The sequence below is a fragment of the Pan troglodytes genome, chromosome 10 (genome assembly GCF_028858775.2).
Source record: "Pan troglodytes isolate AG18354 chromosome 10, NHGRI_mPanTro3-v2.0_pri, whole genome shotgun sequence".
NCBI classification, from domain to species: domain Eukaryota; kingdom Metazoa; phylum Chordata; class Mammalia; order Primates; family Hominidae; genus Pan; species Pan troglodytes.
In genome coordinates this window covers 30,804,096-30,829,300 of record NC_072408.2, presented here as the reverse complement: position 1 = coordinate 30,829,300, position 25,205 = coordinate 30,804,096, and the positions used below count along the sequence as shown (strand labels likewise).

General features: G+C 34.2%; 1 protein-coding gene across 1 annotated transcript in view; it reads left to right on the top strand.

Annotated features, from left to right (window-relative positions):
- Nucleotides 1–25,205, top strand: part of LEMD3 (LEM domain containing 3) — a 79,174-nt gene that overhangs the window by 50,485 nt on the left and 3,484 nt on the right. Inside the window, exons 5-10 of the mRNA XM_509197.8 lie at nt 18,870–18,949; nt 19,037–19,182; nt 20,300–20,401; nt 20,507–20,609; nt 21,281–21,459; nt 23,758–23,839. Coding sequence (XP_509197.3) covers nt 18,870–18,949; nt 19,037–19,182; nt 20,300–20,401; nt 20,507–20,609; nt 21,281–21,459; nt 23,758–23,839 — 692 coding nt within the window. The remainder of the gene's footprint in view (nt 1–18,869; nt 18,950–19,036; nt 19,183–20,299; nt 20,402–20,506; nt 20,610–21,280; nt 21,460–23,757; nt 23,840–25,205) is intronic.

Here is a 25,205-nt window from a genome sequence, read left to right as displayed (position 1 = left end):
CGTACAACTATATGTGCATTCTTATACAGCAAATCTCTAGAACTTCTTCATCTTGTATGACTGAAACTCTATAGCCATTGCACAGCAGGTCCCCATTTTCCTCTGCTCCATATCCCTGGCAACCACCATTTTACTTTCTTCCTCCATCAGTGTGATTAACAGATACCTCATATAAGTTGAATCCTGCAATTTTTGTCCTGTGACTGGCTTATTTCACCTAGCATAATATCTTCAAGTTTCATCCATATTGTAACATGACAGTACTTCCTTCATTTTTTAAGGCTGAGTAGAATTTCATTGTATGTATACTCATAGTTTCTTTATCCAGTCATGTTGATGGGCTTTTAGGTTGTTTCCACCTCTTGGCTATTGTGAATAATTCATCAATGAACATGGCAATGCAAGTACTTCTTTGAGACTCTACTTTTAATTCTGTTAGACGAATACCTAGAAGTGGGATTGATAGATAACATGGTAGTTCAACTTTTTATTTTTTGAGGAACCTCCATACTGTTTTCATATTGACTGTACCATTTTACATTCTTTCCAATAGTATAGTAGGATTCCAGTTTCTGCATATCCTTAACACTTATTTGCCTTATAGCTCACTGTGTTTTTATTTGTGTTTCCCTGATGATTACTGATGTTGAGCATCTTTTCATATACCATTTATATACATATACATCTGTGTGTATATATAGCATGTATACAGCATATATATAATACCCTATCTGTTGGCCATTTGTATATCTTCTTTGGAGAAGTGCTATTCAAGTTCTTTGCTGATTTTTAAGTTGGGTTATTTATTTTGTTATTGAATTGTGGGGGTTTCTTATGCATTTTGCATATTAACCCCTTGTCAGATATATGGTTTGCAAATATTTTCTCCCATTCTGTAGGTTACTTTTTCACTGTATTCACTGTTTTATTTACTGCACATATGCTTTTTAGTTTGATGTAGTCCCACTTTTCTGTTTTTGCTTTTGTTGCCTATGCTTTTGGTGTCATGTCCAAGAAATTATTGCCCATATCAACGTCAAGAAGCTTTTCTTCTATGTTTTCTTCAAGAAGTTTTATAGTTTCAGGTCTTACATTTAAGTCTTTAATCCATTTGGAGTTGATTTTTGTGTATGGTATAAGATAAAGGTCCAGTTTGATTCTGTTGCATGTGGAAATCCAGTTTTCCTAGCACCATTTATTGAAGAGATTGTCATTTCTCCATTGTGTAGTCTGGCACCCTCGTAGAAGACTGTTGGATCATACATCAGTGGCTTTATTTCTGGTTCTCTATTTTGTTCCACTGGTCCATTTATGTCTATTATTATGCTAGTACTATACTGTTTTGATTACTATAGTTTTGTCATATGTTTTAAAGTCAGTGTGAGGCCTTTGTGGTTCCATATGGATATTAGGATTATGTCTTCTATTTCTGCAAAAAATGCTATTGGGATTTTGTATTGCTGTATTGCCTTCAGTGGTATAGTAATTTGAGTAATATTAAGTCTTCCAATTCACGAACATGAGATGTCTTTCTATTTATTTGTGTCTTTTATTTCATTCAGCTTTTTTTTTTTGTAGTTTTCAGTGTATAAGTCTTTCACCTCCCTGGTTAAGTTTATTCCTAAGTATCTAAATCTTTCTAATGCTATTATAAATGGGATTATTTTCTTAACCTCCTTTTCAGATTGTTGTTAGTGTATAGAAATGTAACTGATTTTTGTATATTGATTTTATATCTTCCAACTTAGCTGAATTTGTTTATTCTAACAAGATTTTTTTTAGTAGAGATAGGGGTCTTGCTATGTTGCCCAGGCTGGTCTCAAACTCCTGGGCTCAAGTTATCCTCCTGCCTTGGCCTCCTAAAGCACGGATTACAAGCATGAGCCACCACACCCAGCCAAATAACAAGATTTTTTTGGTGAAATCTTTAGGGCTTTCTATGTATAAGATTATGTCACTTACTAAGAGAGATAAATTTACTTCTTTCTGATTTGGATGTTTTTTATTTCTTTTTCTTATCTAATTGCTTTGGCTAGGATGTCTAGTGCTATGAGAGATAGAGATGGGAAAAATAGCCACCCTGGCCTTCTTCCTGATCTTAGAGGAAAATCTTTTTTTTTTTTTTTCTTTTTCCTTGAGACAGAGTCTCACTCTGTTGCCCAGGCTGGAGTGCAGTGGTGTGATCTCTGCTCAATACAACCTCCACCTCCTGGGCTCAAGCGATTCACATGTCTCAGCTTCCTGAGTAGATGGGATTACAGGTGTGTGCCACCACACCTGGCTAATTTTTTTGTATTGTTAGTAGAGATGGGGTTTCACCATGTTGGCCAGGCTGGTCTCGAACTCCTGACCTCACGTGATCCACCCACCTCGGCTTCCCAAAGTGCTGGGATTATAAGCGTGAGTCACCATGCCTGGCCAGGAAAATCTTTCAGTTTGTCACCATTGAGTATGATATTAGCTAAGGGTTTCCATGTATGGCCTTTAATATGTTGAGATAATTTCCTTCTATTCCTCTTTATTGAATGGTTTTATCATGAAAGGATATTTAATTTTGTCAAATGCTTTTTCTGCATCTATTGAGATGATCATGTGATTTTAATCCTTTGTTCTATTAATGTGGCATACTCAGTTTTGATTTTTGTATGTTGAACCATCTTTGTGTCTGAGGTATATGATCCTGGTGTGTGATCCTTTTCATGTGCTTTTGAATTCAGTTTGCTAGTGTTTTTTTGAGGATTTTTGTATCTCAGGGATTTTAGTCTGTAATTTTCTTATAGTATCATTGTCTGGCTTTGGTGTCAGAGTAATGCTGGCCTCATAAAATGAATTTGGAATTGTTTCATCCTTTTCAATTTTTCAGAAGAATTTGAATAGGATTGGCATTAATTCTTCTTTAATAAAATGGATAATAAACTCAGAAATGAATTCTGAATTTTTTCTTAGTCTAGTTAAGGGTTTGTCAATTTTGATCTTTTCAAAAAATCAACTCTCAGTTTTATTGATTCATTAAATTCTCTATTTAATTTATTTTTGCTCCAATCTTTATTATTTCCTCCCTTCTGCTAATCTTAGGCTTAGTATGTTCTTTTTTTAGTTCTTTGAGATGTAAAGTTAGATTTCTCATTTGAGATTTTTTTTTTTCTTAACATAGGCTTACCACTGTAAACCTCTCTCTTGTATTGCTTTTACTGCTTCTCATAAATTTTGTTAGGTTGTGTTTTTTATTTTTTTATTTTAATACATTTATAATTTTTCTTTTGATTTCTGCTTTGATCCAATGCTTGTTCTAGGAGAATGTTGTTTAATTTACACATATTTGTGAATTTCTCAGTTTTTCTCTGCTTTTGATTTTTAGTTTCATTTCATTGTGGTGTGAAAAGTTACTTGGTATGATTTCAGTCGTCTTTAATGTGTTAAGATTTTTGTGGCCTAACATATGATCTGATTTGGAGAATGTTCCATGTGCACGTCATAAGAATGTGTATTCTACTCCTGTTGGGTGGAATTTTCTGTATATTTCTGTTAGATCCATTTGATCTATAATTGTTGTTCAAGTCCTCTGCTCCCTTATCGATCTTCTAATGTGGGATACATACATATTTAGAATTGTTAAATCTTCCAGATGAATTGATCCCTTTGTCATTTATATAATAAATATCCTTCCTTGTCTCATGTGATGATTTTTTTTTTTTTTTTTTTTTGAGACAGAGTCTAGGCCTGTCACCCATGCTTGAATGCAGTGGTGAGATCATAGCTTACTGCAATCTCAAACTCCTGGGCTCAAGTGATCCTCCTGCCTCAGTCTCCCAAGTAGCTGGGGCTACAGACACATGCCACCACACCCGGCTAATTTTTAAACTTTTTGTAGAGACAGGATCTCACTACGTTGCCTTTAAGTCAAAAATTTGTCTAATATGAGTATGGCTACCCCTACTCTTTTTTCATTATTATCTGCATGAAATATCTTTTTCCATCTTTTGGCTGTCAGCCTGTGTGTGTCCTTAAATCTAAAGTGTACACATGATAAAATTGGAGCTTTTTTTTAAAATTATTCATTCAGCCACTCAGTGTGCTTTGATTTGGGAGTTTAGTCCATTTACATTTAAAGTAATTACTAATAGGGTAGGACTTATATTGCCTTTTTTGTTGAATATTTTCTCTCCGTGTTGTAGCTTTTTTGTCTCCTTTTCCATATCTTACTCTTTTTTGTGTCTTTTTTTTTTTTTGTAGTGACAAGCTGTGATTTCTTTCTCATTTTCTTTTATGTGTCTTTTTTAGGCATTTGTGGTTACTATTGGGGCTTATATAAATTATCTTATATTCACAGTAATATTTTAACCTGATAACACCTTAACTTTAGTCACATGGAAAGTGTCTACTTTTTTATATCTCTCTTCATCCTTTATATTATTGATGTCACAGATTACATCTTTTCATATTGTGTATCATCAACATATTTTTATAAAGTTTTTTATACTTTTGTCTTTTAAATTGTATATCACAATTAAGTGATTTACACACCACCATTACAGTGTTACACTATTCCGATTTTGTCTATATATTTACCTTTATCAGCAAGCTTTATATTTTATATGCTTTTGCATTGCTAGGTAGCATCCTTTCATTTAACTTGGACTCACTTTAGCATTTCTTGTGAGGCAGTTCTAGTGATGATTAACTCCCTTGGCTTTTATTCTGAAAAAATCTTTATTCATTTTTGAAGGATGGTTTTTCTGGATATGTAGTAGTCCCCTTTATCCATGGTTTTGCTTTCCACAGTTTCAGTAACACCTAGTCAACTATGGTCTGAAAATATTAAATGGAAAATTCCAGAAATAAAAAATTGTATACCATTTTTAATAGTATGATGTACTGCTCCCCCCTCCCCCCTACCACACACACACACAGTAGTCTTGGTTGGCAGTTGTTTTCTTTCAGTACTTTGAATATGTTATTTCACTCTCTCCTGCTTTGTAAAGTATTTTGGGGACTCCCTTGTATGTGATGAGTAGCTTGCGTCTTGGCTGCTTTCTTCTCCTTGGTTTTCAACAATTTGAACATAACATGTCTGAATATGGACTTATTTTGGTCTATCCTCATTAGGATTCATTGGCTTCCTTGAGTCTGAATACCCATTTTCTTCCCCAGGTTTGGGGAGTTTTGGGCCCCAAATAACATGGTGTTTTTGTTTTTGTTTTGTTTTGTTTTGCCTGTTTCTTTCTTCTCTTTCTGAAACTTCCATATTACTTATATTGGTTGGCTTAATGGTGTCCCATTAAGGTCCTTAGACTTTCTTTACTTGTCTTTATCCTTTCTTCATTTTGCTTGTCTGACAGAATAATTCCAAATGACCTTCTTTTGAGTTTGCTGATTCTTTCTTCTGTTTGATCCAGTCTGCTTTTGAACCCCTCTAATGAATTCTTAAATTCAGTTATTCTTTAGCTCCAAAATTTCTGGGTTTTAAAAATATTTTCTGTCTCTTTGTTGATATTCTTACTTGATTCATGCATTGTTTTCCTGATCTTGTTGAGTATCTTTATGATGGCTTTTTCTGAATTCTTTCTCATGTAATTCTTAGACTTCTACTTCTTTAGGATATGTTTTGGAAGTGTATTTTGTTTCTTTGACCATGTTTTCATGGTTCTTCATGTGCCTTGTTACTTTGTGTTGGGATTCGTGCATTTAACAACAACAGAAATAAAAAAAAACAGCCACCTTTGTAGACTTTGTGTGGGGAAAGTCTTTTACCGATATGTCTGTGTAGACATTCTGGATTTCTTAGATATCTTTTCTGTGGTTGTGGTTGTGACCTCTCTGGATTTTTGCCTGTGAATTTCCAATTAGAGAAGTTTTGCTGGTTTATTTTCTCATAGTTTATAATCTTTTGATCCCTGGTATCTGTAGGTTATCCCTGGTGTCTGTACATTATCTGGAGCTGCCATAAGCTATCCAACTCTTTTGTTTGTTTGTTTTGAGACAGAGTCTTGCTCTGTTGCCCAGGCTGGAGTGCAGTGGCACGATCTCAGCTCACTGCAAACTCTGCCTCCCTAGTTCAAGCGATTCTCCTGCCTCAGCCTCCCAAGTAGCTGGAACTACAGGTGCCCGCCACCATGCCCAGCTAATTTTTTGTATTTTTAGTAGAGACGGGGTTTCACCATGTTAGCCAGGATGGTCTCGATCTCCTGACCTTGTGATCCACCTATCTTGGCCTCCCAAAGTGCAGCGATTACAGGCATGAGCCACCACTCCTGGCCCAGCTCTTTTTTCTTCTTAGTGGCCCCCAGGCATCTGGAGTATACTGAGTCCTATCCGCATTTTGAATCAGGTGAGGCAGAAGCCAGCGAGGCAACACTCCTTGCCCCTGTGAAGTCAGAACTTTGGATGTATGTCTAACTTTTTTCCTCCCCAGGGAGAAGCCAAGAGTTGGGGTTTTTCTCAACTTTCTTTATGCCGAGCTGGGGGTAGGGACAATGGTGAGTGAGTGCTGTTGCCTTTGTTCTTAGTAGTCCTTAATTTGGTGTCTTTCAACTATTAGATTCAGACACGACAGAAACCAGTTGCCCCGAAAAGTCAGATCATTAGATGTATGTTCTAGTCTTCTGTTTTCCTTCTGAGGAGGAAGCCACGAGTTGGGAGTTTCCTCTCTATTGCACTGCCCTGTGGGGTGATGAGAGTGTCTGGGAAGTGAGTGACATGAATTTTCCTAACAGCTTTGATACAGGTGGTTTTGTGCTTGCCTAGGTGCAGGAACCTTTTAACTAATTTCTGGATTTTTCACAAATGGAATTGGTCCATGTATTTTTGTTGAATCGGTGTCTCATTGAGGGAAGGAGGGTCTGGGGCTTCCTATTCTGCTGATGTCACTCCTCCACTTTTTAAAAATTAAGAATGTAGTATATGTTTTAAGGCTTTCAGCAAAGTTTTGGTAATAGTCTCCTGTGATATGCTTGTCAACAAAGAGAAATATTGACTGAGTTTTTAACTTAATGCATGACTTATATGTAGGTACCAAAAAGATCCTAAGACAGTATAATAAGGAGATTATATCTGGAGTCAAATTCTGGTACTGCCAGTAGAAGCTATTACATTTTGGTAAAGTCTCTAACTTTTCTGAACATGTTTCTCTGTGAATGTGGGACTGCCGTTAATACCTGTCAAAGTTGTTGGGAGACTTGAGTATATAAAATGCCTAGCTCAGTGCCTGATGATTATAGTAGCTTCCCAATAAATTCAATTTCTGTGTTTTCTAATTAAATCAGTGCCACTCTAGCGAGTAATCTCTAATAACATGCCACAGAAATTTTGCTTAAGGTTGTTTATTGTCTTTATTTTCAATTTTGACCTAGATGAGAACATTAATGACAGTAAAATTTATGGATAGTGTAATAGCTAATAGACTGGACAGTTAAAGGATCAGAATTCAAAAAGATCTTGACTAAGGAGGAGTTATGATTATAGGGCTCAGTGTTATGGGATGGACGAATGTCAGGGTGCAGGCAAAAAAAGGGATTGGATTGAGGCTAAAGGAGACATAGAATAAAATATTCCATGAAGAAAGGCATAGTGAGAATCCAAAGCAAGCAAACTATTCCTTATAAAATAATTGAATGGGTTTTCACTTCTAGTAGTAGGACTATCTTATCCCATTCAGTGTTTCTTTCCTGTTTTCTTTTTGTTAGGTAGTTAAACCTCTGAGATTTGATCTCTGAGAGGTAATACCGTAGATCTGTGTTATGATTGCTCATAAATTCCTGGAGCAAGTTTCATTGCTTTTCAGAAGAATGCTGAGACTCTTAAAGCATATTAAATAGGATTAATTCTTCCTTGGTATCTGGGGATTACTTCCGGGACCCCCATGGACACAAAAATTTGTAGATGCTGAAGTTCTTTATATAAAATACTGTAGTATTTACATATAACCTATGCATATCCTGCTATATACCTTAAATCTTCTCTAGATTACTGATAATACAATGTAAATTGTATGTAAATAGTTATTATTATACTGTATCATTTAGTGCAAACTTGTCCAACTTGCAGCCCAGGATGGCTTTGAATGCGGCCCAACACAAATTTGTAAACTTTCTTAAAACATGAGAATTTTTGCAATTTTTTTTTTTTTTTTTTTGGCTCATCAGCTGTTGTTAAGGTATTTTTTGTGTGGCCCAAGACAGTTCTTCCAATGGGGCCAAGGGAAGCCAAAAGATTGGACACTCCTGGTTTAGGGTATAATAAGGAAAAAAAAAAGACTACAAATTTAATGCAGACATAATCATCTGTTTTTTTCCCAGATATTTTTGATTCATGATAGACTATATTGACTCTATTCAGTATTTCAGTCCATGGAGGTGGAACCCATGGATAAAAGGACTGACTGTACTGTGTTTGAAGGACTGAAGAAATGGGATAGGGACTGGGGACAAGATAGGACCTGACCAGTAATTAAGGTGGAGCTGAGGAAGAGGCAGGGGTTGGTGTGGAATTATTAACCTCTCTTTCACTTCTTCCAACCATTTTCTTGTAGCTGTGGGTCAGCAATGGTACACGTTAAAAAGAAGGGACACAGATGCGGGGTTGGGGTAAGTCAAAGTCTAAGCCAGGCAGCAATAGAGTATAAGATTAATTCTACTGAAGACTAGCAGCAAAAAAGTTACTAGAAGCACTCTTGCATGAGTTAAATTGGAAACTGCTTATATCTACTTAAAAAAAAGATTAATGAACTGTAGCTTTTTGTGTTTTATTATTATTATTATTATTTTTATTTTTTATTTTTTTGAGGTGGAGTCTCGCTCTGTTGCCCAGGCTGGAGTGCAGTGGCGAGATCTCGGCTCACTGCAAGCTCTCCTTCCCAGGTTCATGCCATTCTCCTGCCTCAGCCTCCCGAATAGCTGGGACTGCAGGCACCCGCCACCACACCCGGCTAATTTTTTTGTATGTTTAGTAGAGACAGGGTTTCACCATGTTAGCCAGGATGGTCTCGATCTCCTGACCTCGTCATCCGCCCGCCTCAGCCTCCCAGGGTGCTGGGATTACAGGCGTGAGCCACCGTGCCTGGCCACTTTTATTATTTTTAATTGACATAATTGTACATATTTATGGGGTATAGTGTGATATTTTGATACATGTATACAATGTGTAATGATCCAGTCAGGATAAATGAGCCGTCACCTCAAACATTTATCATTTCTTTGTGTTGGGAACATTCAAAATTTGCTCTTTTAGCTATTTGAAAATATATAATAAATTGTTGTTAATTATAGTTGCCTTGCAGTGTTATAGAACACTAGAATTTATTCCTCCTACCTAGTTATAATTTCATTTAACCAACCTCTGGCTGCAGACCCTCCCCCTGCCACTTTGCCACTTTCTAGCCTCTAGTAACCACTATTCTCTTCTACCTCCATGAGATCAACTTTTTAGTTTCCCCAAAGGTAAAATAAGCCAAGTTCTTAGTAGTCCTTAACTTGGACTTCTAACTCATTTGTCTTCCACAAGTGAGAATATATGGTATTTGTCTTTCTGTGGTTGGCTTATTTCACTTAACATAATGTTTTTAAAGTGCATCAGTGTTGATGTGAATCACATAATTTTAATCTTTATTATGGCTGAATAGTATTCCATTGTATATATACCACATTTTCTTTATTCATCTGTTAATGAGCACTTAGGTTGATTCCATATTATTGTTAATAATGCGGCAATAAATGAGAGTACAGATACCTCTTTCACTTACTGATTTTCTTTCCTTTGGATATATACCCAGTAGTGAGATTGCTGGATCATATGGTAGTTCTATTTTTAATTTTTTGAGGATCCACCATACTATGTTCTGCAATGCCTGTACTGATTTACATTCCAACCAACAGTGGATAAGAGTTCCCCTTTCTCTGCATCCTCGCCAGCATTTGTTATTTTTTGTCCTTTTGATACTAGCAATTCTAACTGGGGTGAGTGAATATCTCATTGTGGTTTTGATTTGCATTTCCCTGATGATTGATATGTTGGGCATTTTTCCATATGCCTGTTGGTTGTTTGTATGTCTTCTTTTAAGAGATGTCTGCTAAGCTCATTTGCCCATTGAGTTCCTTGTGTGTTCTGGATATCAATCCCTTGTCAGATGAATAGTTTGCAAATGTCCCCCATTCTACTAGTCATCTCTTCACTCTGTTGCTGCCTTTGCTGTGCAGAATCTTTTATTTTGCTATAACACCATTTATTTTTGCATTTGTGTCTTCTCCATAAAAACCTTTGTCTAGACTAATGTCCTGAAGCATTCCTCCTGTATTATCTTTTAGTACTTTAATAATTTTAGGTCTTACATTTAATTATTTAATCCATTTTGAGTTGATTTTTGTGTATGGTGAGAAATAAGGGGGCTGGTTTCATTCTGCCTGTTTTCACAGCACCATTTAGTGAAGACACTGTCCTCTCCCCAGTGAATGGTCTTTGCACCTATGTCGAAAATCAGTTGGCTATAAATATGTGGATTTATTTCTGGGGTCTTTATTCTGTTCCAGTGGTCTGTGTGTTTGCTTTTATGCCAGTACCATGCTGTTTTGGTTACTATAGCTTTGTAGTGTATTTTGAGGTTTTATAGTGTGATGCATCCAGCTTTGTCCTTTTTGCTCAGGATTGCTTTGACTGTTCATAGTTCCATATGAACTTTAGAATTGTTTTCTTCTACTTATGTGAAGAACGTCAGTGGTATTGTAATAGGGATTACATTGAATCTATACATAGATTATTTTTGGTAGTGTAGTTGTTTTCATAATCTTCTAATTGTGAACATGGGATGTCTTTTTATGGTGTTTTATGGTTTTTTTTAGATATCTTTTACCTTCTTGGTTAAATTTAATTGTAGGTATTTAATTCATTTATTTATTTTTGTAGCTATTGTAAGTACAACTGCTTTCTTAATTTCTTTCTCTGCTAGTTTTTTGTTGGTATATGTTACTGATTTTGAGTATTGATTTTCTGTCCTGCAAGTTTATTTAATTTATTTATCAGTTCTAAGAGGTTTTTGGTGGAACTTTTAGAGTGTTCCACATTAACATCATGTCATCTGCACATAGGAACAATTTTTCTCCTTTCCAGTTAGGATGCCCTTTATTTCTTTTTCTTGCCTAATTGCTCTGGCTAGGACTTTTAATACTATGTTAAATAAGAATGGTGAGAATGGGCACTGTTGTCTTGTTCCATTTCCTATAGGGAAAGCTTTCAGCTTTTTCTCATTCAGTATGCTGTTGGCTGTGGGTTTGCCATATATGGCCTTTATTGTGTCCTTCAGTACCTAGTTTGTTGAGAGTTATCATGAAGAGATGTTACATTGTATTAAATGCTTTTTCTGCAGTGAACTCTGTAGCCTTTAGAAGATTTTTGTATCTTGAGTTATTTTATGTTTCATATTCGGTTTTGTCTTAATTTAGTAGAATTTCTGTGGCATATTTTTATAAGATTATGGATTAATTTAATTTCATTCTTAGTTAAAGAATTATGTAAAATGTTAATACTCTTTTTTTATAGTTAGGTTTATGTATGTGTGTTTTTGTTACCTTTTCTTTTTGGAATCTCATTTTTCATGTTTTTCAAATGCTATAAAACCTGCCGTGGTTTGTCACCACCATAGACGCAGTTTGTACTGTCAAAAGCAAAACAGAGAGAGCTTTAAACAGGATTTTTTTCCCCAAAAAATGTAATTTTAAGGTCTATATAAAAGTCTTAAAGTACTATTTTTAATAATGCTTATTTTTTCAAAATAAAATTAAATAATAATGGCTAGGCACAGTGGCTCATACCTATAATCTCAGCACTTTGGGAGGCCAGGGCAGGAGGATCATGTGAGCCCAGGTGGTGGAGACCAGACTGGGGAACATAGTGAGATCTTGTCTCTACAAAAAAAAATTTTTAAATAGCTAGGTGTGGTGGCACATGGCTCTGTAGACCCTCTGTAGTCCCAGCTCCTCGGGAGGCTGAGATGGGAGGATTACCTTGATTGTACCACTACACTCCAGCCTGGATGACAGAGTGAGAGCCTGTCTCAAAAATAAGTAAATAAATAACACTCATTATTTAATTCATATGGAAAATGAAAGGAAAAAAAGCTTCAAATTCACTACCTAAGGATAACAACTGGTAAAATTTTGGTCCGTTTTCCTCTAATTAGTATTATAAATATTTTTTTCTAAAGCTAATATTACTTTATTATAAATATTTTATACTATAAATATTCATGTGTCTTTCCCTTGAAATTATTGTGTGTATTTCAAAAACCATTGAATGATTTTTGAAAATGTGTTCTATCACTGAATAATATTTCATGGTATGATTTTATTTTATTGGTTTGTGGTTTTTCAATATTATGAAATCACTCTAATCTTTGTATATAGTATTTAATTTTCTAATATTTCTTAGGAAATAATCCTAAAAAGGAAATTACTTGTTCAAAGAGCATGAACTTTTAAAAATGCTTTTGATATATGTTGCTATATTAATTCCCAATTTAAAATGACTGCTTTAGCACAATCTAGCCAAAATTCTCTGTGTTATTTTATCCATATTCTGGCATAAATATGGAGGAAACTCACTACAAAGTTGATATCAAACAAGGATTATAATATCTATATGGAGGGCCTTCTGCTTATGAGAAAGAGATCTATTACATATTTTCATGTATTTGCACTGTAGTTTCACCAGCAACACATTTAAGTTTTTAGATTGAGGAATAAATAAACCAAAGAATGTGTAGAGCCCCTACAAGTGTAAGCTAATTTTTTCACAACTTCTAGTACATTTTAAGCACAGTGAGTATAGTAAATGTTTGATGGAGTAAAATGAGTGAATAAGCCTCAGTAACATGTTTTTGTTTTCTTGAATTGAATTATTTATGTTTAATTCTTTATCCAGTTTTCTCCTTCAAAGGAAATTTAAATAAACTTAATAACTAATTTAAATAATTTAAACACTATTTTTCTAACTACTCCAGTGCTCTTCTTGAGCTCTTTAAAAAACTTGTTGTTTTTGATATTGAAAGCTTATTTTAATTTGTGAAAAGTTAGGAGGTCCCTCTGGTGGAACATTGAAGAAATACATAGTTTATATTTCCGTGAAAATACATGATTGGTTTTTAAGTTAGATGGTAGTGACTTTGTATAACTTTTTATGGAATAATGTAATGAATGGGGTTACGTTCCTAGGTTGCTTTCAAAACCTTCTTAACCTTTAACACAATGAATATGTTTAAGATTTGTGAAGAAAATAATAGGAAAGTAGACAGCTGCAAATGTGTCAAATTATGGGGCTGGATAGACTTTTATGGCCTAGAATGCTAATTACTGTTAATAAAAGTCTGTGTGGAAAAATGAGTGTTCTGAGAAGTGGAGTGAGGGAGAAATTTTATGATAATAATTAAGGTTTATAAAGTACAGTGTGGTACTTTCTATATGTTAATTCTAATTTCAGAATGATCCAACAAGATAGGTGGTATTAGACCCATTTCATAAAGAAACTAAACCATAGAGGGGCTAATAACTAGAGTATCCAGCTACTATGTGATGGAACTGGGAATAGAACCAAAGTACTTGCTCTTTTCTATATATTGTTCTGCCTCTTAAGTGGTTGGAGTGGATTCATAATCCTTAGCTCCAGCTATTGAGTGGGCAAGGGACTGATGCTATTAAGGGTTAGGATCTGAAAAAGTGGTCAAAGTAGATACATCTGGATAGGTGGCATATTTTTCACTTGTCCCATTTAAGGTTGTACATATAGCTAATCTGTAATGGAGCCAGCATCTGGTTCTGGGTCTACTTGATTCTAAAGACTATGTTTTTTTCTGTTATTCTAGCAGGTGAAAGATCATACAATTCTTACTGAATCAGGAGTTACATCCTGTTCAGCATTGTGGATTTGTGTGTTATATTTTAATTAATTTTAAAAGGTGCCATCTGATGCATAGTGTAGATCATCTCACAGTTCACTAGAATATTCACCAGCTGGAAGGCTGCATGGCTATTACTGTGTAAATTATCAGTTTCATAAACTATCCATATTAGGTTTTTAGTCCTTGCTTGATTTCTCCCTATACCAGTGCCTTTTCCCCTTCTTACTAACTAAAGTTTTGTTGCCTTATTTAATGAAACAGTATTATTTTTGTACTTGGAAACTGTAATCCAAGTTCAGAGCATCTGATGTGGGTTTTAAAGTACACATTTTTGACCCACGATTTTGAAAATAAAGAACATTTGGGAGAGTTCATGGGGGTATGCGTGAGTACACACATAATGTGTTAGATTTAAGATTTGGGAAAATATACTTCAAATTTAGAAAGATTTACATGAAGCAGTCAGTGGTATACTGACTGAGCTCTTGCCTATAAGTAAATAGTAATAAACAATAGTAATAAAAGTTGTGCCTTAAAAATTAAAAACTTAGTTTCTTCCTGATTTTTGTCATCAGTTATTGGAAAATGTTTGTTTTATGATGCTGGAATGCCTTACCTCAGAGGTTAGCAAGCCATGGCTTATGGGCCAGATCCAGCCTGCCTGTTTTTGTATGGCTTGTGAGCTGTGGTTTTACAACAGTTTTAAAGCTTGCTTTTAAAAAAGAAAGAAAGAAATTTATATGGCTGCACAGCTTAAAGTGTTTACTCTCTGGCCCTTTACGGACAAAAGAAAAAGTTGACCAACCCCTGCCGTGCCCACAGCTTTCCAGGTGGCTACAAAAAGTGAATAATAAAACAGTTTAAACTGTTAAAATCAGGTATATGCTATGTATGCTACAGTATTAGCATCAACTATTTGGCACAAGCAAATAATTCAATTTTTGCTTTTATAAAAATTCCATTTTCTAATACTCTAGAATGCCATATATATATTTGTGGAAACAGTGGCATATTTTAGACCTCAACACCCCAGTAAGTCCTTAATGAGGTTTTAAATAATCAATTGTTTATTGAGAATGTGTACCCATAAAATGAACATTCCATGGTTTTCTTGTATTCCAGATAATGAGTGGATGTCAAGTGATATTAATAAGGGAAAGGAAAACAGAAAAAGGGAAAATAACAACAGATTCTCTTTTCTTACCCTTACTATTTTATAACTAAGAGATTTAAGGCCTTCATTCCTCCTCGTACTTAGCTTTTTAGATCTGTAGGTGTCTTTGTTAATTTGAACCATTGTGTACATTTTTTAAGGATATTTGATGAGAACAGTAATATTTATAATGTCAGCCTCCTAAAATTTGTATATTTAAAATTTGCACTAATAACCTTGGGAGTTTATTTTTATGTTATCTGAAACTTATGTTTATAGTCTGGTCTTCAAAGACTAGATTATACTTGTCCAGTAGTATATGTAGTAATGCAAAGCATGCCATGATACTAGGCAAATCATAGCAATACAAGCTGAACAGCATGTATATAAGTACAAGTAAATACAACATTTATTTCATTGATTTTTAATATATGCATGTATTTGAAGGGTACTATGTGGCATCTGTGTCTTTGAAGAACTAAATGAGTACAAAATCCTTTTTAAAAATGTATGGTAGTGACAACATTACAAAGAAGACTAAATGCAATAATGTTGTCTTCAGCTACACTGATAACCTATATTAATCTTGCTTTGTAGATTTTCATTTATATACAAAGTGATTTCTAGTAGTATATTTATAACAATTGAAACTAATTGCCTGAAATTATTTTGTGTAACTTTATTGCATAATATTTTAAAACAATATTAAAGCAAATAAAAATCACTTGTATCCTCATTCTTGTGCTACTCATATGAGTACATATATTTTATAATTATAAATACAGTTGGCCCTACGTATACATGGGTTTTGCATCCATGGATTTAACCAACCGTGGATCAAAAATCTTAGTGGGAATAAAAAGAAAAAAATACAATGGAAAAAATACAGATTTTAAAAATCCAGCTATCCATATTCATTTATATTAGGTGTTATAAGTAATCTAGAAATGATTTAAAGTATAAAGAATGATGTGCATAGGTTATATGCAAATACTATGCAATTTTATATCAGGGACTTGAACATCTGTGGATTTTGGTATCCATGGGGCATCCTGGAACCAATCCTCTGTGAATACTGAGGTATGACTGTATATATAAATTAAATGTTGTAGTTTTATTTTTTTAAGCAGATAGCTGTTTAGCTCTCATCATGATTATTTCTAAGTTCATAATATCCATTGAAATGATCTCATATATAAACCTTTTTTCAATCATTAAATACATTGTCTGCAATTTTTTTGATGTTTGTAAATGCTATAATAAACACCCAAGCTTAAAAAAACAGATGGCCTATAGTTATCTTCACCATCTTAAAAATCCTAATAGTAGTTTCATGTAATGATGCCTAACAAGATTAGTTCTGCTTTATAAAACTTTTTATTACATTTGCAAATTTGATACATTAGAATAACTTACCAGTTTTATATTAGGAAGTAAACTATACTGATCAAATGAAAACCTTATAATTTCCAATGCTGTTGAAGAATCTGTTGATAAAATACAATAGGACACTTCTTAGAAAAATCTTTTTTTTAGAGAGAATTTGAAATGACTTTTTATTTCTGTTTTTAGAAATTCATTTTTTCCTCTACGAGCCAGGCACAGTGGCTCATGCCTGTAATCCTAGCACTTTGGGAGGCCAAGGCAGGCGGATCACTTGAGGCCAGCAGTTCGACACCAGCCTGGCCACCATGGCGAAACCCCATCTCTACTACTACTAAAAATACAGTGATTAGTTGGGTGTGGTGGCACACGCCTGTAGTATCCCAGTTACTTGGGAGGCTGAGGCACAAGACTGTGCTTGAGCCCTGGAGATGGAGGTTGCAGTGAGGCGAGTTCGCACCACTGCACTCCAGCCTGGGTGACAGAGCAAGACTCTGTCTCAAAAAAAAAAAAAAAATTCATTTTTTGCTCAAAAGGGACATAAAGACATACTAATAATACAAGCTCCATGAACACAGGGAATTTTTCACTGTGTTGTTTATGCTGCACCTCTAGTTTCTAAAATAGTACTTGGCACATGGTAAAGGTGTTTATAACAGTATTATATTTGATAAATTTTTAAAAATTGGACATATTCTAAATGTTCATTAATAAGGTGTTGATTAAAAGTATAGAATAATCATACAATGGAATACTATTTTGTTGAAAAAAATAGGGTTTTTTCCATGTAAACTGACATTGACACAATATTTTGTTCCGTGAAAAAAACAAGTAGAACAGTAGTACGTGTAATATGATACCACATTTATTTTTACTATTTTAATTTAAAAATACTCTACCCACACATAGCAGTTCTTAAGCTTTTTGGTTCCCTATAATTACTGAGGACTCTATGGCTTTTGTTTGTGGGAGATATACATTTATATGTTTTTGTTTCTATTAGATATATTTACTTTCTAATGGTAAATATGTATTACAAATACATGTTTATATTAAAAATTAAAACTGAAAAAATTTTATGTATTTAGAATAAGAAAAATGAATCTATTATATGTTAATGTAATGTATTTTTATGAAAAATAACTTTTCCAGAATGAAAACATTCAATGAGAACAGTGGCATTGTTATATATTTTATAAATCTCTTAAATGTGTAGCTTAATAAAAGGTGACTGGATTCTTATCTGCTTCTTTATTCAATCTGTCATGATGTTTTAGTTGAAGTATGTCATGAAAATCCAGCCTCACATTGATATGTAGTCAAAACATTGGAAAGTATTTTAGTTGCCTTTTCAGGTAATTGTAGATAGATATTTTCTTTGATACCATACCAAACCTCTATAAGTAGTAGTTTCTTAAATGTTAGTTGCAATGTGGAATGTCAGACTGTGCCAGTGAACTTTTTGTACTCTTGTCTCATAAAATCCTTTTATTTTGTACTTTGAATGGATCTTTTACCTATGCGTGATTGGTTTTTATAAAAATCAGAATTTTTCAAATGCATTGGTCATTTTTAAATGCATTGGTCACATTTCATTATTCCATATCAAAAAACTGCATTTGTTAATGTCACACAAATCTCATTGGAAAGGTCTTCAAGTATTGTGAAGTTGTCCAGGTCACAAAGATGAATGCTAGTTTATCAAAATTCTACTTTTTACTTGAATGCTCAAATCTTATAATTGGTAACCCGGTCAGTTTTTCTTTAGTTGATAGGCTTACTGCTTTTATGTGTTGAGAATACTTGTCTGTGAAACATCCAAATCTGGAAGTTTGCCATTTATTTGTTCATCTATAAATAGTATTGCATTTTTAAAAGTGGTGAATTCACTCTTATGATGGCACTGATAAACTAATGATAAAAAAAGAACTTCCAAGCCAGGCGCAGTGGCTCATGACTCTAATCCCAGCACTTTGGGAGTCCAAGGCTGGTGGATCACTTGAGGTCAGGAGTTTAAGTCCAGCCTGGCCACCATGGTGAAACCTCGTCTCTCTAAAAGTACGAAAAAAGAAAATTAGCTGGGCCTGGTAGCTGATGCTTGTAATCCCAACTACTTGGGAGGCTGAGGCAGGAGAATTGCTTGAACCCAGGAGGCGGGGGCTGCAGTGAGCCAAAATTGTCCCACTGCACTCCAGCCTGAGTGAGAGAGACTCAGTTCCCAAATATGTAAAATATAAAAAAGCAAAATATTAACACTGATTATATTGGAGTAGTGGGAAAATGCTAACTTTTTTTTTCTTTTTTCTCATTCTTTTTAAAATTTTCTGTAATGAATATTTTATGTTATGTAGTTAAAATAAAAATGTTATGTAGAGTGTGTTATAAAGGATACTTTACAGAGAGTCAAATGAATGTAGATTAAGAATAGTTATTTTTCTCTATTTTTCTTGTTAGGATTTAGGTCCTGAATATGAAGGTATATTTAACACTTCATTGCAGTGGATCTTAGAAAATGGAAAAGATGTTGGAATAAGGTAAAGGATCTGATTTCCACTTTGACCATTCTGTACTGGGAGAAATGGTTTTTGACTTTAAATTCTACCTTACTTATTTTTAAATAGGTGTGTTGGTTTTGGCCCTGAGGAAGAATTGACAAATATAACTGATGTGCAGTTTTTACAGTCCACAAGACCACTGATGTCTTTTTGGTGTCGTTTTCGACGTGCTTTTGTTACTGTAACTCACAGATTATTGTTGTTATGCTTAGGTAAGTTGTAAAGATAAGAAATGAGATAAATTGCAGTCTGAATTTTTGTGTGTATTTCACTAAATGCCAGAGTTGAGAATTCATTTTTGTGATGGTTGCCACATAAGTCACAGCTAGATGTCTTCACTAAATATAATAAAAATAATGTCAGAATCATTCTAAAGGCTTAGAAAACAGTAATATAAGGAGAGGTAGAAATAAAACTTTGTTATAAGACTGTCACAGAAAAACAAATGTGGTCAGTATATACATAGAAATCTACTTTAGAAAGTAGAATTGAAAAATACAAAAATTGAGCTTATTTTTAAATAATAAAGTGTTATAAAGTTTATTAAAATTTAGTTTTTAAAATGTAATTTACCTAAATTTAAAATTTTTATCATTTTTTAATTGATAATAGGGATGTAGGTGAGAGTTGTTTTTTCATTCTTTCTTTCTTCTTTAAAAATAATTCATTTTGGCCAGCTTTAGTGGCTCACACCTGTAATCCCAGCACTTTGGGAGGCAGGAGGATTGCTTGCACTCAGGAGTTTAAGACCAGCCTGGGAAGCATAGACCCTACCTCTACAAAAAAATTTTAAAAATTAGACAGGCATAGTGGCACGTGCCTGTAGTCCCAGCTACTTGGGAAACTGAGGTAGGAGGATTTCTTGAGCCCAGGAGTTGGAGGCTGCAGTTAGCCATGATTGCACTACTGCCCTCCAGCCTGGATGACAGAGTAAGACCCTATCTCAAAAACAACAACAACAACAAAAGAAAAATTCATTTTACTTAAAGTAAGATTTAGTATGTTTAATCTCATGAGGTTCACTTTTCTAGTCGTTTTATGCTTCAAAGGAAAAAAGTTTGTGAAACATAGTTATATTTTATTTTTTTTAAATAGTAGTTAGAATTTAAATGTTCACTTATCAGTGTAATGGAAGAAATGCTTTTTTCTAGAAAGCGAATCTTTGGAAAATGTTCAGTATTAAATTTTTTTATGTAGTTTTAATTATATAGCTAATTCAGCCATCTGTCTTGAAGGTTCATTCCGTTGTGGCAGTTAAAATAATCACTGAAATATTATTGAATGATATTGACCACAATTTTTAAAATACAAAGTATATTAATATTACAGGTGTAGTGATGGTTTGTGTCGTTCTGCGTTACATGAAATATCGATGGACAAAAGAAGAGGAGGAAACAAGGCAGATGTATGATATGGTGGTAAAGATTATAGGTATGGTATTTGTAAGAATCTCAACTATTTCTAGAAGAGTCATTGTGTGATTAAACTACATTATGTCAAGTGATTGATTCATTTGTAAATTTTATTTATTTTTAGATGTTTTACGAAGTCATAATGAAGCCTGCCAGGAAAACAAAGATTTACAACCTTACATGCCTATTCCACATGTACGCGATTCCTTAATACAGCCTCATGACAGGTGTGTTCAAAGCATTATGAGTTCAAGTAAATCAGAAAATTTAAGTGCTTTCTGCAGTATTGAAAATTATATTGAGAGCTGTGACCCTTCTCAACTAGACTTGCTTACTGCACAGGTTTTTTTTGGTTTTGCTTTGTTTTTGTACTTTATACTCTCTTTCTAAATTCTCTTCTATTCTCCTGATTTTGAGTGACACCTGGATTTCTAAGTCATTCTCATTCCTAGGCATTCTTGATTCTTTGTTGTTAGTCTCCATCTTATTTCCTTTAATTTCATCTTGATAAAGAAATAGATGACAGCCAGTGGCTGGTGTTTTACTAATGTTTTTTAAGTACTAACTTTATTATTAATGAAGCTTTTAAAGTAAAAACTAAAATGCAACTTTTTGAAAATAAAAGATAATTCCATATCCTGAAGCAGCATCTTGACCCTAGCAACACATAATAGCCAGTGGAGCTTTTGGGGAAAAAAAATACAGATGTTTGTGCTCTAGCTCTGGAAATTGAAACTCAGAAAATCTGAGATGAGATATAGGCATCTAAATCTTCTTTGAACAAACTCCATGAGTAGTGGTAAGAACAGCTAGAGTTAACTATTACCTCAGATACTAATATTTCAAAAAGATGACAAGCCAAGATGATAGTAAATTTGCCATTTTGTTCACATGATAGGAAAAAAATGAAGAAAGTCTGGGATAGAGCTGTTGACTTCCTTGCTGCTAATGAGTCTAGAGTTCGCACGGAAACACGAAGAATAGGTGGTGCAGATTTTCTGGTTTGGCGGTGGATCCAGCCTTCTGCATCCTGTGACAAAATATTAGTTATACCTTCTAAAGTATGGCAAGGTCAAGGTATGTATTTTTAAACATCAAAAAAGTAATTTTCTTCTAATTTTTCAAAATGACAAATATGTGTTAAGTGAAACAGTACAATTCAAAGATGTATGAAGGCAAAACTCTCCCGTTCTGTTTCGTAGAAGGAATCAGTGTTAGCTTCTTATGTATCCTTCCACACTTTTATCCTTGCTAATGCAAACATAAATGGTTTATCTTTAATAAAGATGAATATTCCCTGAATCTTGCCTTTTTCACTTAATGAAGCAACTTAGTATTATATATATTAACTGCATTCTTTTCATCTAATTTCTTTATGTAAATAAGACACATAATTTATGTTATATATACAATAAAATATATATAAACTATATATGTATATAAGTGAAGTCGTAACTTTTTAACTGCTCTTTTTTTTCCAATTTTTGCCTGCCTCCTCTTACTAAGACCTTTCTATTTATATATTCCTCCTGCCAAGTAACTTTTGTGGGTATCTTTCCATATTTTTCTTAATGCCTACATAGTTTCAAAAACATGTATAAATAAGAAAGGGGTAAGTTTATAGGGGGTTTTGAAGATTGGCTGTCATATGTACCCAAACCTTTACTACACAGAAAAGCAGAAAACAATGCATCAGAAAATTATGACTTTTTCCCTATAAAAGTATGTCAATATTTGCTAAACATAGTATTTGTGGAAAAGGTAAGTTGTTTTGGACATGCAATACAAAGTCCAGTCACTCCTTTTTTATTCTCCAATTAATTTTCACTTTGAAAAAGCTTGAATAAGAGGCTTCTTTAAACATGGCATAAAAGTGATGCTCTGTCAGGGTAAACAGCTAAAGCAGGCAGGGCTTAATACCTGGGTGATGGGTTTGAGTTGATGGGTGCAGCAAACCACTATGACACACGTTTACCTATGTAACAAATCTGCATGTCCTGTACATGTATCCCAGAACTTAAATTAAAAAATGATGCTTTCATGTTGCCAATGATTATACTATTTCCTCTAAATGATGCATGCATTTCAGTTTCCCTATAAACTGAAAATAGAGAATTCCTTATTTTACTTGACCTCTTAACAGTGTTTGACAGTTCAGCCCTCCTTGAAACTTTCTTCACTGGGATTTGGGGATGCCACCTTCTTCTGTTTTTTTTCTCCTACCTCAGACTTTTTCTTCAGTCCTTTTCTAGATTATCCTCTTTTTCTTCACCTCTAGGTGTTAGAGTTTCTTAAGGCCATCTTTTTTTCCCACTCTGCCATCTCTCCCTAGATAATCGTCTTGCTGTGACTTAATTTACCATATTGGGATAACTCCCAAATTTTTTATTTTGAATGAAGTCTGGTTTTCAGATTTTTGTACCCAACTATATATTTCTGTACTAGGAGGTGGGCACCACAGATTCAACATGTACACCAGCCTGATCCTCTTCAGTGTTCCTAGTCTAGTTAATGATACCTTTCCTGAGTTGATTCTGCCATAAACTTAGGGATAATTCTTAATCTCTCCTTTATCCCTCTTTGTCCAACCTTTCAACAGGTCATGTCATATCTACTCCATAATATGTCCTGATTCTATCCGCTTGTCACTTGCACTGTTGGCCTGTCTTACCCACATCATTATCCTCTCCTTCTTAGACAACTATAATATAATAATAACCTTCTAACTGGTCATCTTGCATTCACTTCTGCTTTTACCTGAGTCTCCACATAACAATGTATTTTTAAAATTTGTAGTTTTAAAAGACAGATCTCATCCTATTCTACTCCTTAAAACAGTTGAGTGGCTATTACTCTTACCATAATGCCCAAATACTTTTTTGTAGCCTACATCATCTTAAATAATCTGACATCTTCTGTAGGTTTATCTCTATTCTTTCTACTCCAGCCACATTTGCTCCTTCGTGCCCCAGGAGCTGTGTACAAGCAATCACCTCTGCTTGAAATCTTCCTTTACACACCTCTCTTCACCCTGCTAATTTTTATTCTTCAGTTCCCACATAAATTTCACTTTTTCAGGGAAGTTTTATTTTCTCATATGAGGTTAAGTTACTTTTAAAAAGCTTTTTGTACTTTTTTTTTTAAGGACTTAATCACAGTTGTACTTTCTTACATGACACTCTTTATCATCTGTCTCTCCCATTAAACTGTAAACTCTTTGATAGCAATGACTGTCTTACTCACCTTAACATCTAACCAGGGGTCTGGCTCCTAGTAAAAGCATGCAGTGAATATTTTTTGAATGAACTGAATGATTGAATACCTTTCAACAAACTAGAACAATGTCAAATAGTAAAACTAACTTGTTTTTTGTAGCATTTCATTTAGATAGAAGAAATTCACCACCAAATAGTTTGACACCGTGTCTAAAGATTCGGAATATGTTTGATCCCGTTATGTAAGTATTATGATCAGGGGTACATGTAACTCTTATTCTGAATATTTGGCTGGAAAATGCATGATATTCTTATAATGGTGTGTCTGTAATTGAAAATGTTTTTCTTCTGAATCTCTACCACAGAAATGTTATGTTTTTCTCTTTCATTAAATTCCAAGCAAAGATTTGGCCAAAGGACACTAATGTATAAAGATTTGTAAAACTTTTATAAATCTTTGTATTCCTTATGAATCCTCATAGCAGATAGATAAATGCTTGAGGCAAATTAATGACTCACAATGACAAAGAGTACCCTTTATTAAATGTGTAAGTCATTATACATGACTGTCAATATTTTTGCCTCAGTAGAAAATATAGATACAATCACTGCTGCTTACAAATTTCAAATCTCAAATTGTAAAAAGTTTCCTACAAAGATGTATATACCTGCTTCTCTACAAAGTCCTGTCTCCACTTGTCAATATAATATTTGAAGAACTTTTCAGACTTTATAATTCCAACAACATATGCTTCCAGAGAATAGCACAGTCAAAAGTGACTGCCTTAGAATTCACAGTATTTCATATATAAGCTGTAATAATTCTTAGAATTAGCTTCCTGAGGGCACTGCTTATCTATCCAGTGATAGTACAGATCAAATTCTGTTTGTTTTAAAAGTCCCAACAGTGGCAATTACAATATGTATAAAATACCCCCAAAGTCTCATCTAATCATTCATTGATGAAATTCCAAATAAGTGACAGCAAAATTGGAAATGTGAGGAAGCAGTATGCACACGTGTTTGCACGCGGGCGCACACACACACACAGAGAGAGAGAGAGAGAGAGACAAACACCGCCTCTATTTTGCAGAGATAGAAACAATTAGTAATGTGATGATACCTCTGTTGGGAATCTTACCTCATGCCTTAGGAATTGGCAAGTCCACTATTTTATTACCTAAGATGAAAATTTGTGATTTGAAGTGAAGTCACTTTCCTCTCTCTCCTGCCATCTTTGTCTCACAAGCAAGACAAATGTCCCTTACCACAGCAGAAACACCTTAAAACTGTCATTATAGTAAGGTGACTGTACAAAATGTTAGTCCTGTATCAATTATTTTGGAAAAGAGAAGCTCAAATGTAGTATTTACTAAGAATTTTCTTTAGGAATTTGAACTTATCATTACAATTAAAGAAAATAACATTCGGCTGGGCACAGTGGCTCACACCTATAATCCCAGTGCTTTGGGAAGCTGAGGTGGGTGGATCACTTGAACTCAGGAGTTCGAGACCAGCCTGGGCAATGTGGCAAAACCCCGTCTCTACAAAAAATACAAAAGAAATTAGCCAGAATTGGTGGTGTGCGCCTATAGTCCCAGCTATTTG